Source organism: Lucilia cuprina, chromosome 6, assembly GCF_022045245.1.
Source record: "Lucilia cuprina isolate Lc7/37 chromosome 6, ASM2204524v1, whole genome shotgun sequence".
NCBI classification, from domain to species: Eukaryota; Metazoa; Arthropoda; class Insecta; order Diptera; family Calliphoridae; genus Lucilia; species Lucilia cuprina.
The window spans coordinates 35,560,598-35,578,907 of record NC_060954.1 but is presented as its reverse complement, the minus strand read 5'-3'; the positions used below and the strand labels follow the sequence as shown (position 1 = coordinate 35,578,907).

General features: G+C 30.1%; 1 protein-coding gene across 1 annotated transcript; it reads left to right on the top strand.

The window, feature by feature from the left end:
* The first annotated feature begins 12,962 nt into the window (after nucleotides 1-12,962).
* Nucleotides 12,963-14,895, top strand: LOC111688761 (troponin C). The gene is made up of 3 exons (XM_023451274.2): nucleotides 12,963-13,098; nucleotides 13,831-14,257; nucleotides 14,776-14,895. Exons 1-3 carry the CDS (start codon nucleotides 13,084-13,086, stop codon nucleotides 14,802-14,804), a joined length of 471 nt encoding a protein of 156 aa, XP_023307042.1. The 5' UTR covers nucleotides 12,963-13,083; the 3' UTR covers nucleotides 14,805-14,895.
* The last annotated feature ends 3,415 nt before the right edge of the window (nucleotides 14,896-18,310 follow it).

The following is an 18,310-nucleotide window of genomic DNA, read 5'->3' as shown; positions in this document are numbered from 1 at the left end:
GTAAAAAATTTTTTCATTCAAGGCCAAGTGTTGTGGTTTTGTAAATAAAAATTATTTAAATTATTTTTACATTCCTTACACATTCGATAAAAGGCTTTATTGGAAAAAAAAAAGTTTTAACAACAGTTATTTACTTGCTGGTGCTTCTTTAAAACCATGTACTACACTGACTGAAATTTGTCTCAGATCTACAATCTACAGTCTACATACAGTCCTTGTATTAACATCTTTCAAAATACCAAACAATTTGTTAAATGTCAGTTAACTACTCTGATGCTACTTAAACCAAAAAAAAGTAGCCTTTAACTGTAGATAAAAAACATTTTTTTAATTAAACATCTAAGACGATAAAATATTTCAGACGTATATAGAAAAAAAATCCCAACTTAATTGAAACACATACAAACTTCTTTTTATTTTTTTGCGATCATGTTTTGTTTATTTGGCAGATGTGCTGCATTTTACATTCATAGAAATCAAGTAAAATTGTTAATTACATATTTGCTTTTAAAATAGTGTTTGATCTAACGTTAAATTAATCAAATGTTACCCGCTTCAAAATTCATATGTAATGATTGTTGAATTGAAAAATGTTTTGTTTTTTATGCAATTTTAATTTTGGTCATAACAAACAGTTAATCATCGTTACAACTTTCTTAATATATTTTGGTTTTAAACAAATTCTACTACAATTTTATAAAATTAGTGTGAGACTTATAGCAATTGACCTTGTTTATTAAATAATTTATTGAAAATAAATAATACACCAATTCATAAACAATTAAAAAAAACTTTTTTTGCTCCCTTGATTTTTAGCGATGACACCAGAAGAGCTCTTGATTAGAGATATGGTTTAAACATATTTTGATTTAATATATTTTGGAAAAAAGTTGAAGTGAGGTCGGTGAACCAAGGGTTAAGTAAAAATGTCCTGAATAAAAGTTGTAAAACCTTATCTGAAGTAGTTCCAAATATTTGAACTCCGTGCGAAGTTATGAAACCTACCAACAGATGGTGACGCGTCCCTATTGATCAAAAACGTCAATGCAGCGAGCGCTAAGGAAATCTGCTTTAAATAGCTGTGACGTCTTCAGGGAAAGAGTGGTCTTGCGCGAAGCTCGACTTGATCCCGGTTAGTGAGATACCTTTCAGGCCGGTTTCCAGGATGGAAATCCTGAGCTGCCTACTCATATCTGGATCGGTGTTACGATAAACTAGACCCAAAACCGGCAAGCACGAACGGAAGAAAGGTAACGATTCCACTAATTTTGACGATCAAATAAATGACCAGTCAAAATTGTTGATGTGTTTTACGTAAACGCCTGCCTTGACTGCCTTATTACACGGCGTTCACGTTTCGTCACGAACGGACAATCACGCGCACCTAAAGCATTCTACGAAGAAATCAGATGTCAATTTTTGTACATGGCTGACACGGTCCATAATAGCTCCGTTGCTTAATGACAAGTAACATGAGATCAATCCCTATGCTTACCCCGACAAGGAAAATCAATCATTAGTCTAAAGTCAACAAAAGGAGAGACCCCCAACTCAGGACCCATTCAAGTGCATTCCTTAACCTTTTGGCAACAGCACCTAGCGAAGCATTTGCTTGCTGCTCTGGATCAGGGATCCTCCATATGAACTGATCTATGTGACAAATGAAGTAGGAATTTTCATAGTCAACTGAATCCAATAATTGCCCCGACAATAAGTCACATAGCATAAATCAAAACCAATTTTAGGGTCAGTTTCAATCCCATGATCATTAAGATATCTTAACAAAATGACAGGCAATTACTGAACACTTTCCTGACAATTCACCAACATATACCGGCACCCACTACAATACCGGTAATATATACCGATAGGTTTAGCCGTTTAACGTATTATGTGGTCTTCATGTTAAATAATACCAAGGACCAAAAGAGTTTCTAGTCCAGGCAGACTGGAGGTACTGCTTTACCCCGGGAGTGCAATACAGCAAGATGAGGATCTTTCATCAAGAAACATGATGGTAGATTATGTATAGTCAAGCAAAATATAGCTTAGAAATCTATTTGATAGACAAGGCGAAATGATAGACGAAGATCAGCTTCAGAAAATGACTCAGAAGATGCCGACGTAATAATCGTCTACGACCCTGACCATAAAAATGGTGTTCCAAGATATATATAATGGTTTCCTAGATATACGAAATAGTGTATTTATGAAATATGGAAATATAAACTATTAGCCACATGTTTCCAAAGTTGTTGGTGCAAAAATTAGAATTGTAGCTCGAATAATTTTCCAGATACACCATATTCCCCATTTTACTAGTCTGCCCACTTTTATATTGAATTGTTTATATGGATTTCAGTACAGCTCTTACCAAATGAGTTTCGATCTTATAATTTCTTAGAAATACAAATTTTAGTATGCAATATACATTAGAGGTGCCACGCCCCTTTTTAATTGTTCGCCTATTTTTGTCTTTAATATTCTATATAGGATTCTATATTTTTTACATAAGAAAATATAATGTTTTCTCTAATGGGTTGTTTTACGCCCACTATAGCCGTTTCGGTCAAATATTCATATGAAGGATTCGAATTATTCAGAATTTTGAAATCGATTTTAACTGCATATTTTAAAAATTCCTAAATGTTAATTGTTTACAATTTTTACAGACCTTTAAAATGTACATCGATTAATCCCTCTAAAATATGATTCTGTTCTGAAGGGTTTTCATTACACTCTCCCCACTATAGTCTAGTATCCATTATAACCAATTTAATTATTTGTGTAAATTTAAAACAAAAAGACATTTTTAATGAAAATTATCATTATCTATTATCTATATATATAAAATTCTAACGTTACTGACTGATTGACTGATTCATCATCGCACAGCCTAAACGGTTAAAGCTAAAGAGCTGAAATTTGGACAGGGGGTTGGTCTCCCACCAAATAGATCCACTAAGACGGGATTTTTGGAAATTCGAATGTTTAGGGGGTAAAAAAGGGTAAAATTGGTAACCTCATATCTCCTAAACTAGAAAAGATACAAAAATAGTTTAAGGCTTATCGTCGTTCATTTAAAAAATAAGCGGACAGGTGTCTGGTACTTTTTTCAATTTCGGCCCCTTTAGGGAATAAACGGGTAAAAACTGTATTTTGGTACTTTTTTTGCACCCCATGTATCTTTTAAACCAGTGAACATTCAAACAATATTTTTGACTCCTTCATAACTTGACGAAAAAATAAAAATATAAATTTAGTACTTTTTGGCTATTCGGATGTTTAAGGGGTGAAAATTGTACCTATTTTTGGTACTTTTTTCATAAAACATTGATTTTGGTTTATTAACTTATACATATAAATACGTAATAACGGGCTCCCACTACGATGTTGCAACATTTTGGAATAGAATTTTTATTTCGTTAATGGGTAGAAAAAAAAAGTACCAAAAGGGGTAAAAACTGGAAATTTTATTTTATTCAAACACAATGATCCAATTTAGATACAATTTTTAGATTTAGAAACACTAAATATGCTAATGAGGTGTTATTTGGAAACCCGGTACCAACTGATATTTTTTGGTACTTTTTCATTCTCCATCTGGTAGTTTTTGAGTTTTCTTTGATACTGAAATCGAAACATGAAATTAATAATAAAGAAACTTTTCGGTACTTTTTCGTTCTACACAGGTATTTTCTTGAGTTTTCTTTAAAATTAAACCTAGAAGCATGAAATTAAGCATGTAGAGCCCGGAGTAAGTGAGAATCTATAAAAGGGGACTTTTTGGTACTTTTTCGTACTTCGACTGGTACTATTTGAATTATCTATAATATTTAACCTAGAAAAATGAAATTAAGCATGTAGAGCCCGGAGTAAGTGAGAATCTATAAAAGGGGACTTTTTGGTACTTTTTCGTTCTTGAAAAGGTACTTTTTGAATTTCCTATAATATTGAACCTAGAAACATGAAATTAGGTATGTAGAGCCCGGAGTAAATGAGAATCTATAAAAGGGGACTTTTTGGTACTTTTTCGTTCTTCAAAAGGTACTTTTTGAATTTCCTATAATATTGAACCTAGAAACATGAAATTAAGTATGTAGAGGATGGATTAAGTGAGAACCTATAAAAGGGGACTTTTGGTACTTTTTCGTTCTTCAAAAGGTACTTTTTGGATTTTTGTATAATATTGAACCTAGAAACATGAAATTAAGCATGTAGAGCCCGGAGTAAATGAGAATCTATAAAAGGGAACTTTTCGTTCATCAAAAAGTACTTTTTGAATTTTTATAATATTGAACCTAGAAACATGAAATTAAGTATGTAGAGCCTGGATTAAGTGAGAACATATAAAAGGGGGCTTTTTGAAACCTTTTCGTTCTTCAAAAGGTACATTTTGAATTTTCTATAATATTGAACCTAGAAACATGAAATTAAGCGTTTAGAGCCTGGATTAAGTGAGAACCTATAAAAGGGCACTTTTTGGTACTTTTTCGTTCTTCAAAAGGTACTTTTTGTGTTTTTTATAATACTGATCCTAGATCCTAGGTACTTTTTTGTTCTTTTACTAATACTTTTCGAATTTTCTATAATATTGAACTTAAAACCATTAAATTGGACATGTAGCTTCCTGATTGTATAAAAATCTTTATGGGATTTTTTGGTTTCTAGTTGAAAATTAAACATGCGTCATTCTGATTTAATAAAAATATATAAAAAGGCACTGTCTGGTACTTTTTCGTTCTTCAACTGTTTTTTCGATTTTCTGTAATATTGAGACTAGAATCATAAAATCAAACTTAAACAGTTCTCTAAAAGGGGAATTTTTGATATTGCAGATATATATACATTTACAATAATGATATTTATTTTATTCCATTACGATGAGGGTAGCGAAGCACACTGGGTATAGCTAGTATATTTATAAATATCTATATATTTATAAATAAACTTTAATTAACTTAATATATCACAAATATCTGAACTTGTTTGTAAATACGCAAAAATTTCAAATGTAAACTATCAAATATTTCAGACATTTTTTGTTATTTTCAACACTCTCCATGTGACTCATTAACAAACTAAGTGAAAAAAACAACAAAAGTGGCAGTTGCAACAACTACCATGTGCGGCCACAAAAAGTAATTGATCGTGAAAAATTAATTGTGAAAAAATTTGAATTTTTCAAATTCTATTTTCGACAAAAAAGTAAAGTATTTAGCCAACATACCGCCATATACCAACAACAAACAACAGACATTTGAAATAAATAAAAACATGCCTCTTGTTTATTTATTCTATTTAATAAAATTTTTAATTTTTTTTCAATTTTCACATTGAAATCTTAAATCTGTCTGCGGTCGATGTTTAATATTGAAAAAAAAATAAAGAAAATATGGCATCAGTCAAAAAGTGTTCAAAGTGTTAATAAAGTATTATAATGTCCGTATCAATTAAGTAATTTGAATGTGTGTGTGTGTCGGCTTCTGACACTTTAAAATAGTTTTTGACACTTGTATGACTGAATTTATACAACTAATGACACACACATCGGACAGTCTGACGTTGTCGCATCGTCTGCAACAGAAATCTTTATGAGATACAAGAATTTAAAAAATATTTGCAAAATGTTGTACAAGGTGGAATATGTAGAATTAGTTGGTATTAGAAGTACACATTTTTTTGCAAAATTATTTCGGTTAAATTTTTATGGCAGTTTAAACTAAAAAAAATTTAATCTTAATGTTTATTGAAAAAAAAGGTTAAAAATTTTTAAAAGATCTATATATTTGATATTGTTTGAAATGATATTAAGATTTAAATATAGTATTAAATGTTGTGTAAATAATGGACTGAATTCTATTGAATTACATAAAAAACGAGCTCCGAAAATGCCAATATTCTGTAACAAGTCTTATCAATATTTTGCAAAAAGGCATAGCCATTTAGATATGCAAACAGATCCGTATTTGACTCAAGCTTTCCTAGGAAAAATCGATTTTAAATTTATATAATGATGAATTGAAAATTTTCGAATGCGGTCTGTGTCAAAAAGATGCCATTCTTTTAATTACACTCAAAATATTTTTATAAGATCCTTAAATGTATATGTCTTTTTTCTGGATCCTCTTAAATTCTAAGACGATTTCCGGCCATTCGAATTGAAAAAAATTAGCTGGCTAAAATTTTCCAAAAATACATTCTATTTATTCAAGTTGTTAAGTATTAAAAATCAGCCTAATAGTCCACGTAAAAGTGTACTCAGCACTCAGTCGATGTCCCCTTCTTGCGAAATTCATTGTGTTCGAGCTAGGAAATAGGTTGTCGAAGGAATCATAGAGGGAGTAGTATTTATGAGTATTTGATTAAAAATATTTTACATCGAAAATGGTGTGAAGTACTTCGGCGAAAGTTCGTTTTTTGTTGTTTTCCTGTAACAGTGGACCTGTGTAGTCAACCAAAAATGTGTGTGTGTTCTTGATGAATGACGTGTAAAGCTTAAAAATGTACGGTATACGGTGAACTAGAGCACTGGTACTGGATGGAACGGGACAATATATTCCATATAGTAATATTCTACTGAATAAATAAATTTGGATAAGATACTGTCACCGATAAGTAATATTGCTCTCTCCTATATTAATATATGTATGTGAGATATACATATGTGAGTTGTAAAGAATCAAAGTATGACTCTTACAGTTTTCCAAAACCCGATATACTCGAATTAATTTTGAACTCATTCAATGAGATCCCTCTCTGTAAAGTCGGCAAGACCACCTAGATACGCCACCGGTAGACCGAAGTACGAATTCATTAAATCACAGAAAAAATTATCGGTAGTTTATTTTCAATTAACATGTTTTAATTTTCTTTATTTTTTATTTAAACAAATTTTTATTTGTCTTAATTATCTCGTTTTTTGAAACTGTTTGAAACTAAAGTGTAAAATTTTGATTAAATTTTTAATTAATTCAAGTAATTTTTTAATTGATTGAAAAAAATTTCTGGCCTTCTTTTCTATTTATTTTTAATATATATATTTTTTTGAATTTTTGTGCTAGCAATATTTATAATTCTTAAATAGTCCATAAAATTTTAGGCATATAATATTCAAGTTTCTTTACAATTTATGAAACACTTTATATGTCAAATTGTGTCAATAAAGTGAAAATTTTTGAAAATGCTAAACGCATTGTTAAAGGTCTAGTATTCCTTTAACGTTGTGTGTAATCGATTAATAATTTGATTGTTTTAATCACCTTCTTAATTGATTTATAAAAAATTCTCTATCAAACAGTTTAATTTATTTGATTAATAAATTAATAAAAAATCAATTTTATATTTATTAAATATTTAATTTATACAATTAATGAATTAATCAATGTTAAATCCTGTCTCAATTATTGACATTTATTGTTCTGATTAATTCGTTATTTGGAAAAATATATATTTTTACTTTTTTACAAAATTGGTAATTGATATCATCATTTTGGTTATAGGTGCAAAACTTGTTTGATACAATAATTTTGATAATTAAAACTCATTTTCAGTTTTTTCTGTGATATGATAAAAGACTTTGTTCATATTCACAGGTTAATCTGGTATCAACAGAGTAAAAGGAAGGAAAATTCAATGGAATCCCTTATATAATATACCATTCATCCATCATCATTCAACCCAGCACACTTCTCATTCATCCGATACACTCATAGATAACAACATCCGATACACTCACTCTTCATACTGTATCATATACATTTAACACCAACTGATTTCCAACGCTTAGTCCCGCAGTTATTCCTGAGTGAGGTATCTTATGTCATTCGGCTACAGCACCGAAGTTATTTCAAAATATAGGTTTCATCGTGCATTAGTCTTTTAACTTCAACTCGCTCTTTCTGCTAATTTGAGTTTTAGCTACAGCCACTACGACGGAACCTTAACAAACTTGTCACTCGTAGTACCAGTTCACGTGATTCTCAGGTTCGACCCCAAATTAAATCATTCCAAGGAAAGTCCGAGAAGTGAAGTGACATCATCAGTTTATTTCAGAACAGGAAATTTGATATATAATTGGTTTGGCTTCAAAATATAAGCAGTTCTTTAATGCTCAATGAAGACTAAAATGTTTTTTGTAATTAATGATTTTTTATTAAATTTGTAATTAAAAAAACAATTACAAATTTGATAACTGTAAGTGATAATATTTGCATTCCAATTCAGCCATACACATTTACGTTAACTGTGGCCACCTTAAGTAGTAATATTAACATTGCTTGTCTTAAGAGTCTACTGTCGATCCATACATTACGAGGAGACAGTCAGAAATCTAGTCCAAAAGAGTCAATGTACGACTTTAATTTGTGTTTTAATTGTCCACTCTATAGATTACTTGAGGCCTTTAAAGTGACAACTGTCTCAGCTCTTACTTACAAAGGACACATAAAAGTGACGAATGTCTTTACTTCACTGGTTTACACAGACAAACTTACACCAGTTATAATACAGACTGACTACAATTTCAAACAAATTTTGTTTGAAACAACACATTTTCATATATCACACGCTTCTTAGCTTAAACGGACTAAAACAAAAAATCTCTGGTCACCTTAATCTCAAAAATCTGTTAAAAAACAAGTAGGAAAGTATAGTCGGGCATGGCCGACCATATGATACCCTACATCATGAGTATATTTTTACAATTTTTACTTTTATAAAATTTTTATTTTTCGTAAAGAAACTTTTATGTTGAATATTACCATAATTCCAAAATATTTAAGCCATTTATTGATAAAAAACTAAAATTTCTAAATGAGGCTTTATATAGGTCAAATATGGGCCGATCCTCGGTAAATTTGGGAAAAGGATATATTTCTAAATAACAGTTAGTTTTGTTGAGTTTCATTGCGATACAAATGGTTACAAGTCCATTTTAGACGTTTAAGTCATTTTTTGAAGGGGGGTTTGTATGGGAGCTAGGGTCAAATATAGGCCGATCCTTACGAAAATCTGCAGTATCACTTATACATATATAAAACTTATTTGTGCCAATTTTTAGAGAGATAGCAGAATATTTGACGTAATTATAGCATAAAAAGTTCAAATCGGGAGGTACGGTTGTATGGGGGCTAGGTGAAATAATGGACCGATTTCAACCATTTTCAATAGGCTTCGTCCTTGTGCCAAAAAACATGCTTGGTCCAAATTTCATCAAATTATCTTGAAAATTGCGGCCTGTACCTTGCGCACAAGGTTTACATGGACAACCAGCCAGCCGGACAGACGGACGGACGGACATGTCTTAATCGACTCAAAAAATGATTCTGAATCGATCGGTATACTTTAAGGTGGGTATTGGACCAATATTTTTGTATGTTACAAACATCAGCACAAACGTATAATACCCTCCCCACTATAGTGGTGTAGGGTATAAAAACTCTCACAATTGTATGTATTTAAAATTAAAGCAAATTAATAATTATATGTATAATTTTATTTATGACAAATAACAGAAAGAAAATCGTGTCGTACAAATAAAAAAAAAGTCCGTTTGAGAGAGGAAAATTAAATCTTAACATTGTGCATTCGCTAATTAAATATAAAAAAATATTTATATATACATATTTCAACAAATTTATAAACAATTAATTTTTTATTACTACTCGTTTAAGTTGAATAAGATATATTCAGTTTTTATTGCCTTTGGCTTTTATACTGCAAAATGTATTTATATTTTGGTTCTGATTTCATTTTACTAAATACTTTTGCTATAAATTTATTAAAATGTATATACGTAAACAAAAAAATCTATATATTTATTTTTAATTTATAAAAGACAATAATATTCGAATGGTTTATAATCCATTGGAAAATAGAAAAACAAAATTTCCTTTATGTATAGTATTTCCCACATTTATTCTGACACACATTTCCCCTTTTACTCTGTATCGCTCTGTCTCATACTCCCTTATGCTCGCACCACTTTCGTCGAGTGTCTAACGCTTGTTAGGAAACACTTGATTTGTTTATTTCCTGATAATTTCTTCTCTTTTCTGTTTTAATTTTTCTTTAGTCCAAATCTCCATAGAAAATTAGACTAATGTTATTGTTTGTATGGATACACGGTGAAAATGTTTTTCTAAACAATTCTAAGAATGGACCTACATAAAGGTCCATACTCAGCTCGATTGAACCAATATTTTGAAACCATGTTAGATTATCGCAAAAAATCTAACATGTTGATGTTGTGACGAATACTAATATCCCTAAAATATTCTCATCATCTACGACTCACCCCATTGCATTCCTAGACCTTATATATTCTCCAACTATACTTCTGAGATGACTTCTGTTGTTGTTTTTTTCAGTTGCCACAAAGACCTAATGTGAACAGTTGAGCATGTTTTAGATTAAACTCTAACACAATCAACCATGAACGAAAATCACTCATAAATTTAAGACTAAGGCATTACCAACTCCACCTTTCGCCAAACCTTAGTACAGTATATCATCTCTTCCGTCATTCCATCTGGCTAACCTTGGATACAACTTATAACCCCAATGCCAAACGCATGGGGTTATAAGTTGTATTATCAGCTCAAATCAAACATATTATTTAATATACAGCCCTATTCTTTGGTTTGTACCGCTCACCGTGTATCAGTCTCTTAACCAAACACCCCCTTAATACAAATTTAGGTTTAAACCACAGCCATAACATGGATTCTGAAACCAACTGACCAGTTAGAACATTTTCCTGCCGCCAACTGACCATCAGAGATACAAACCGATGCAAAATGATCGGCGGCGGCTGCTTATTATAGAAAATATCGGCTGCGGCTAAATTGTCGGCTCAATTTACCTTTTTCTTCAGAAATTTATTTTATAAGCGTTTATTATATTAAAAAATCTCTGTATAATAGTCTGTTATATAGAAACCTGTGTCTATATAAGTTTTTTCTTCAGAAAATGCACATTTATAGTAGTTTTCACTATTTTAATAGTAGCACAGTATTGTGTGGCATATATAGTCCGTTCAAATTGGTGAAATTATTTTCCGAAATACATGTACGATTCCAATCTTTATCAGCGGCTACGTTTAAGCCGGCTTAGCTTTAAAGTCGAAAGAAGTCGGCGGCGGCGCGTCTTGCAAAATATTACCAGCCGCCACCGATTTAAGCCGTTTCGGCGTGTATCTCTGCTGGCCACCCGTTGCACCAGATTAAGTGGTGCTCTGGTTAGACCTCATGTCAAATCACCAAAGGAGAGTCTATGGGGTATGTTTTGTCTCGCTAACAGCACTTATCATTTATCCATAATTATATACTTTACAGTGCATCAATCTTTTTACACAGCTACCTCGTACACCCTATCCAGTAAATGGGAGAAGACAAAGACCGAAACTCTGTCCTGTGAGCTACCGGCTCCCTTATTTAACTTACATTTGACACCACCATCTTTTACTTCCTAAAGACTAGAGGTATTAGTAGCACCTCTTTTCCCGAGATTGCTTTAACACTAAGATATGGAAGGTCACGCAAAATGACCCATTTTGCGGGGCTTTGGGTTAGCCGCGGATCCATCTCGAGATTTTGTTTATGTTGTTTTTTTTGGGGGGAGTTAATTTCCCTTCCCCCGTGTATCCGCCTAGAGCAGTCTTGGTAATAAATAAATAGGGCTGAATTGAGTAATGACATGGGCTTTGAAATTCGCAAGCAGTCTGCTGTCCAAGTTAGTAAAATTGAAATCGATTTATACTGCGCATTCACGGACAACGTCGCTTTAAATTTACTTTTATACCTACCATCGAAAATGATGGGGATATAAACAATTTGTTATTTCAGTTAAGTTTGTAGCTGAAATATTGATCATGTACCCAGAAAAGACTATAGCATTAGTGTACATATTTTTCTTAATGTTTCAATTTTCCTTCCTACGCGTCTAGTCCAGATGTGTTAAGCCAACACAACTGAATTAAAAATTGCATTATAATGATCTTATTTGAAAAAATAGATTCAGAATACCTAAGCGCATCCTACGAAAGATTGATTAGTCTATAACTTCTCCCTATATAACACCATTAACATATGGAAGATTATGTTCATTATTAAGATAAATAATGTATTTAAGTTTTTTTATCTGCCCAAATTCCGAAATATTTTTACAGTTTATTGACAAAAATATTATTTGCCGAAAGAGAGGTTATACGGGTGTAATAGTAAAAATGGGCATATCCCTATAAATTATTATAAAGTTATTTAAGCAGGATTTTATTTTGCTATTAGTTGCTTAAATGACTTTTTTTAACAAACATTAGCCAAACGCATAATATACTCCCCACTATAGTGGTGTAGGGTACAAAAGAGAACATCGATATTATGTAAAATTTTCATCTATTCACTTATGATTCATTCAAAATACAAATAAGTTTTTCCATACTATTTCCATTCATTTTCTCCAGTGTATTTATAATCAGATCAAATCAATATAAAAATCTCAACGTTTAAACGAAATATCTACTCATTTGAAGATGTTGAAAATCTTACGTATACAGAATACTTAGCAAACCACTACAAAATATTTTTCTTTTATTGGAACAAGAACAACAATAAAATTTGTTTGGAAAATTCGTGTGTTTAGAATAAATTCTGTGTGTGTGCGTGTGTTGTTGTCGATTTAGTCAAGAAAAACAACAAGAAATATTCTTTCAAAAATTTTATAGTATTTTCAAAATCAAATGTTTTTTCCACTAATTTCTTTTTTTTCAAAAACACTAACGAAGGCTATTAATTAAAATGTTCAGTTTTGGAACATCTCTATATAGAATGTTTGTGTATGAGAGTTTGGAGAAAAACAGCAACATGCGTATACATATATGTTTAAAAAGTGGGTGGGAGGGCTATTGAGGAAAAAAATTTTAACACTGTTTATAATAACAACAATAAATTGGGGGAAAAAGAAAATGTTTTGTCGATGGAAATCTTTGAACAGAAAATTTAGTTGAGCAACAAACGCCAAAGAAGCATCTTGGTGATCAATTCAACATTTTTATAAATTTAAAAAGAAACTTTTAAAATCGAAATGGATCCCGTTATTGTAAGTGTTCCGAGTCAACAAAAAAAAAAAACAAACGATAAATAGTTTTGTGGAATAAAATAAAAGTGATTTAAAGGAATTTTTGGAAAATTAAAAATGTTTTAGAAAAAAAATATTGAATAAAAATTAAGAAGAAAATATAAAAATCTCTATAATAATGTAAAGCGAAACTGCTGAATTAAATTTTTTGATACAAAAAAACTGCCTAAATTTTCTATAATCATGGCCACCACTAAGCTATGGAACTGATCATGTTTAATACTAAATATTGTGGAATATTCTAAATATTTAGGCCGAAATGTAAAAGTGATTAAATGATTGGTCACAGTTGTAAAATTTTGATTCTAACAACTAAAACAGTAAAATAAAAAAGCTCAAGATTAAAATCTTAAGCTGTTAAATATCTTGATTTATCAAATTTTTGTTATGATAATATAAAATAACTATTTTATCAAATAAACATAAGACAATATTAGATTTTGGTTGTGACAACTAATGTAATGCTTCATTCATAACAACATAAAATAATTGCTACAAATATGTTTTCTTGTGATAAAAACATTAATTTGTTTAAATAAAATTCAGTAAACACTTTAATATTCAGTTATTTAAATACAAATTTGATTCAAAAAATTGATTGAAATCTATTCCAAAGCAAAATATAACGAAATCACTTTTACTTAAAACTCACTCTCTAAAACAAAACATTAAACATAATTCGTATCTTTGTAGGATGAAGATCTTACTCCCGAGCAAATTGCTGTTTTGCAAAAGGCTTTCAACAGTTTCGATCACCAAAAATGTGGCAGTATCTCCACTGAAATGGTTGCCGATATCTTGCGTTTGATGGGTCAACCCTTCGACAAGAAGATCTTGGAAGAACTCATCGATGAAGTCGATGAAGATAAATCTGGCCGTTTGGAATTCGAAGAATTCGTACAATTGGCTGCCAAATTCATTGTTGAAGAAGATGATGAAGCCATGCAAAAGGAATTGCGCGAAGCCTTCCGTTTGTACGACAAACAAGGTAACGGTTATATTCCCACCTCCTGCTTGCGTGAAATCTTGCGCGAATTGGACGATCAATTGACCGACGAAGAATTGGACATCATGATTGAAGAAATCGATTCTGATGGTTCCGGTACCGTTGATTTTGATGGTAAGTTTTCGTTTGTTTACTTTCAGGTGCAAACATATTTTTTTGTTTGTTTTTGCTTTAATGGGCGGCTAATTAGTTGCTCAATTTAATTGTCAGATTTCGCATTTTTCCTCATTTGCGTTCGATCTGTCATTTAATTGTCTTTTCTGTTGAAATAATTTGTTTTTCTTGGGTGTGGGCCAGTTTTGGGAAAAATAAAATTTTTTGGACATTTAATTTATCTTCTTCAAATAACAACAATTTTTTAAAACAATATTTGTCTTTAGCATCTAATTGTTGATATTTCTTTTTTTATTTTTTCTCATAAAATTTATAAAAAATATATTTTTCGTTTATTTATAAATAAGACTTTTATGTGTTTTTATAGTTGTTTAAGAAATTTTAAAAATATTCTTCTATATCCCCCCTACTTTTCGAATACAAAGCTATTTTAAACATTTACTCACACTCACATAGAAATACACACATGTTTATATGTTTTTGTATTAATTTGTTTTTTTTTTATTTTTTATTTTCAGAATTCATGGAAATGATGACTGGCGAATAAATCTTTTATTTTATCAGTGTCACACAAAAATTTACATTCACAAGTTTAATCTTGAAAATTAAAATAAAATACTCTTAAATCAAATCAAAACCAAAATAGTCAAATTATTAATGTATTTTTTAAAATAAACTAAATATTTTGTAAAATTTATGTCATTTTCTTTGCTTTATTAGAGACACTATGAATTGATTTTATTGATTTCTGAATTGTAATTTTAGTTTACGCAACAAACAATTTTATTATTAGAGGGCAGATATTTTTAAAAAGTTTTAGTTAGAGAATTTCTTAAACATAAACCACCTTATGCAAAAACGATTATTAAGTTAACAACTGTACCTAGAGAAGTAATCGGTAAACCGAAATACGAATTTGTCAAATAAGCCAAAGACAAGCTCTTACTGTTTATATCAGACTTACTGTAGTAAGATGAGATGAAATTCGACATAAGAATTATTCTTATAAGCCAAACCCTCTCTAATAACTTTAACGAGAATCGGCATAGGATTTATAAAATATAAACATCAAAAAATTAATTTAACGCTCAGTATAGGCTTAAACATATGAGCAATGCGACAAAGTTCGACACACATTAGTTTTACACAATTAAAAACCTCTCTACCAAATTTATTGAGAATCGATCTATAATTGTCCCTAGCCGTATATAGAGTCTCCTTCAGAAAATTACTTGAAAATAAGTGTACAGTTATGAAATTTGATATAAGAAACTTTTATAGGGACTTAAATCTTCCTACCGAATTGCATGCATGTCTTTAACTTACCCTACCCGAATGCCTCCAGAAAATTACTTTAACGCTAATTGCTGTAAACATATTAATATGAACCAAAATCGGTGAAAAAAAATTATGAAAAACGGTCATTTTATTTGATGAGTGATCATGATGTTAGGGGAGCATTCCTTTTACGGCAAACGGTTTGATGGTGGTTTAACACTCTCACTTGTTCGGCTACAGTTCCATTTAAAGCGCTTGCAATCAAAACCTGTTTCCTATATATACAGAGCATTACATTATCGCCCATATTTGGTTGTATGTGGCGTTGATTTAGATGGTTTATCAGGCATTACATATAATATTAACGGGTTGCTATAGATATATTACTATAGATGTCGTTATGGACAAAAACGTTTCAAGTAGCTTCCACAAAGCTATGACTAACAGGGTAACACATGTATGTAAAATATGTATACTAAATCCTGTTAATAACACGATCTATCTATCTATCTATCTATCTATCTATCTATCTATCTATCTATCTATCTATCTATCTATCTATCTATCTATCTATCTATCTATCTATCTATCTATATATCTATTTTTATTTATTCTATCTATCTATCTATCTATCTATCTATCTATCTTCTCTATCTATCTATCTATCTATCTATCTATCTATCTATCTATCTATCTATCTATCTATCTATCTATCTATCTATCTATCTATCTATCTATCTATCTATCTATCTATCTATCTATCTATCTATCTATCTATCTATCTATCTATCTATCTATCTATCTATCTATCTATCTATCTATCTATCTATCTATATATCTATATATCTATCTATCTACTATCTATCTATCTATCTATCTATCTATCTATCTATCTATCTATCTATCTATCTATCTATCTATCTATATCTATCTATTCTATCTATCTATCTATCTATCTATCTATCTATCTATCTATCTATCTATCTATCTATCTATCTATCTATCTATCTATCTATCTATCTATCTATCTATCTATCTATCTATCTATCTATCTATCTATCTATCTATCTATCTATCTATCTATCTATCTATCTATCTATCTATCTATCTATCTATCTATCTATCTATCTATCTATCTATCTATCTATCTATCTATCTATCTATCTATCTATCTATCTATATCTATCTATCTATCTATCTATAATCTATCTATCTATCTATCTATCTATTCTATCTATCTATCTATCTATCTATCTATCTATCTATCTATCTATCTATCTATCTATCTATCTATCTCTATCTATCTATCTATCTATCTATCTATCTATCTATCTATATCTATCTATCTATCTATCTATCTATCTATCTATCTATCTATCTATCTATCTATCTATCTATCTATCTATCTATCTATCTATCTATCTATCTATCTATCTATCTATCTATCTATCTATCTATCTATCTATCTATCTATCTATCTATCTATCTATCTATCTATCTATCTATCTATCTATCTATCTATCTATCTATCTATTCTATCTATCTATCTATCTATCTATCTATCTATCTATCTATCTATCTATCTATCTATCTATCTATCTATCTATCTATCTATCTATCTATCTCTATCTATCTATCTATCTATCTATCTATCTATCTATCTATCTATCTATCTATCTATCTATCTATCTATCTATCTATCTATCTATCTATCTATCTATCTATCTATCTATCTCTTTATCTATCTATCTATTTAAGTAAGAAAAAAGGAAGGTTTATAGGTCGATTAGCCTTTGTTAGTTCTTTAGTTTATTTATCTTAATACAAGAAAACACTGTGGCATGTCATAATGTCTAGTGATAATATATATACGTTATGACAATGCTTAAAAGTGTCATATTGTTCGTGACACTTTAAAAACAGAAATGTATTGGAACATTTTTTTAGAAAACAGGTAATAGAAAATTGTATCCTGAAAAGAATTGCTACTAAAATTGGTTTATGTTGCATTTTGGATTCCATTAAAAAGGTGTTCTTGATAAGCGGCCTCCGGCCGGGCACAAACAACTCTGTGGTATTCTGAATACTTGGGTATTAGAGTACTCTACGAAACAAAATATTTCAGTTAAAAATCTTTAAAGTTAAAATTTGTTTATTTATACCATTTGTTTATTTATACTTGGGTATTGGAGTACTCTACGAAACAAAATATTTCAGTTAAAAATCGTTAAAGTTAAAATTTGTTTATTTATACCATTGCGACACACTGTATTAATAGTTTCAGCCGAAAAACATGCAATCATAGACTGTTTATAAAATGTGAAAAATATCAGCTAAAATATATAAAAGCTTTTCGGTCTCACAAAAGTATACTATTTGTGTTGTATATTTCGTTAATATCCAGAAATGGGAGTTATCGATTCATAAAATACAACTTTTATGTAACATATATAAAATTCACAACAGAAAAGAATAATGTCTAATTTTAAAAAATATTTTCTCTGAGATCCCTATAATTATAAAAGCAATACGTTTAATCTGTGCAATTATATTGACCTATTGAATATTTGGGACAGTCTCGAGGACAAATAGATAAAAAATTGGAAAATTTGCAGGTTAATTCTTCTTTATTTCTTTTTTGGAATTAATACACCAAATAATTCGAGGATTTATGAGAATTATTTAATAAATGGTAATGTTTTTTGCTCCAAAGACGTATCGGGGGCTAGGAGAAAATATTTTTGTAATATATTCCATCAAATTATCTAACAGAAT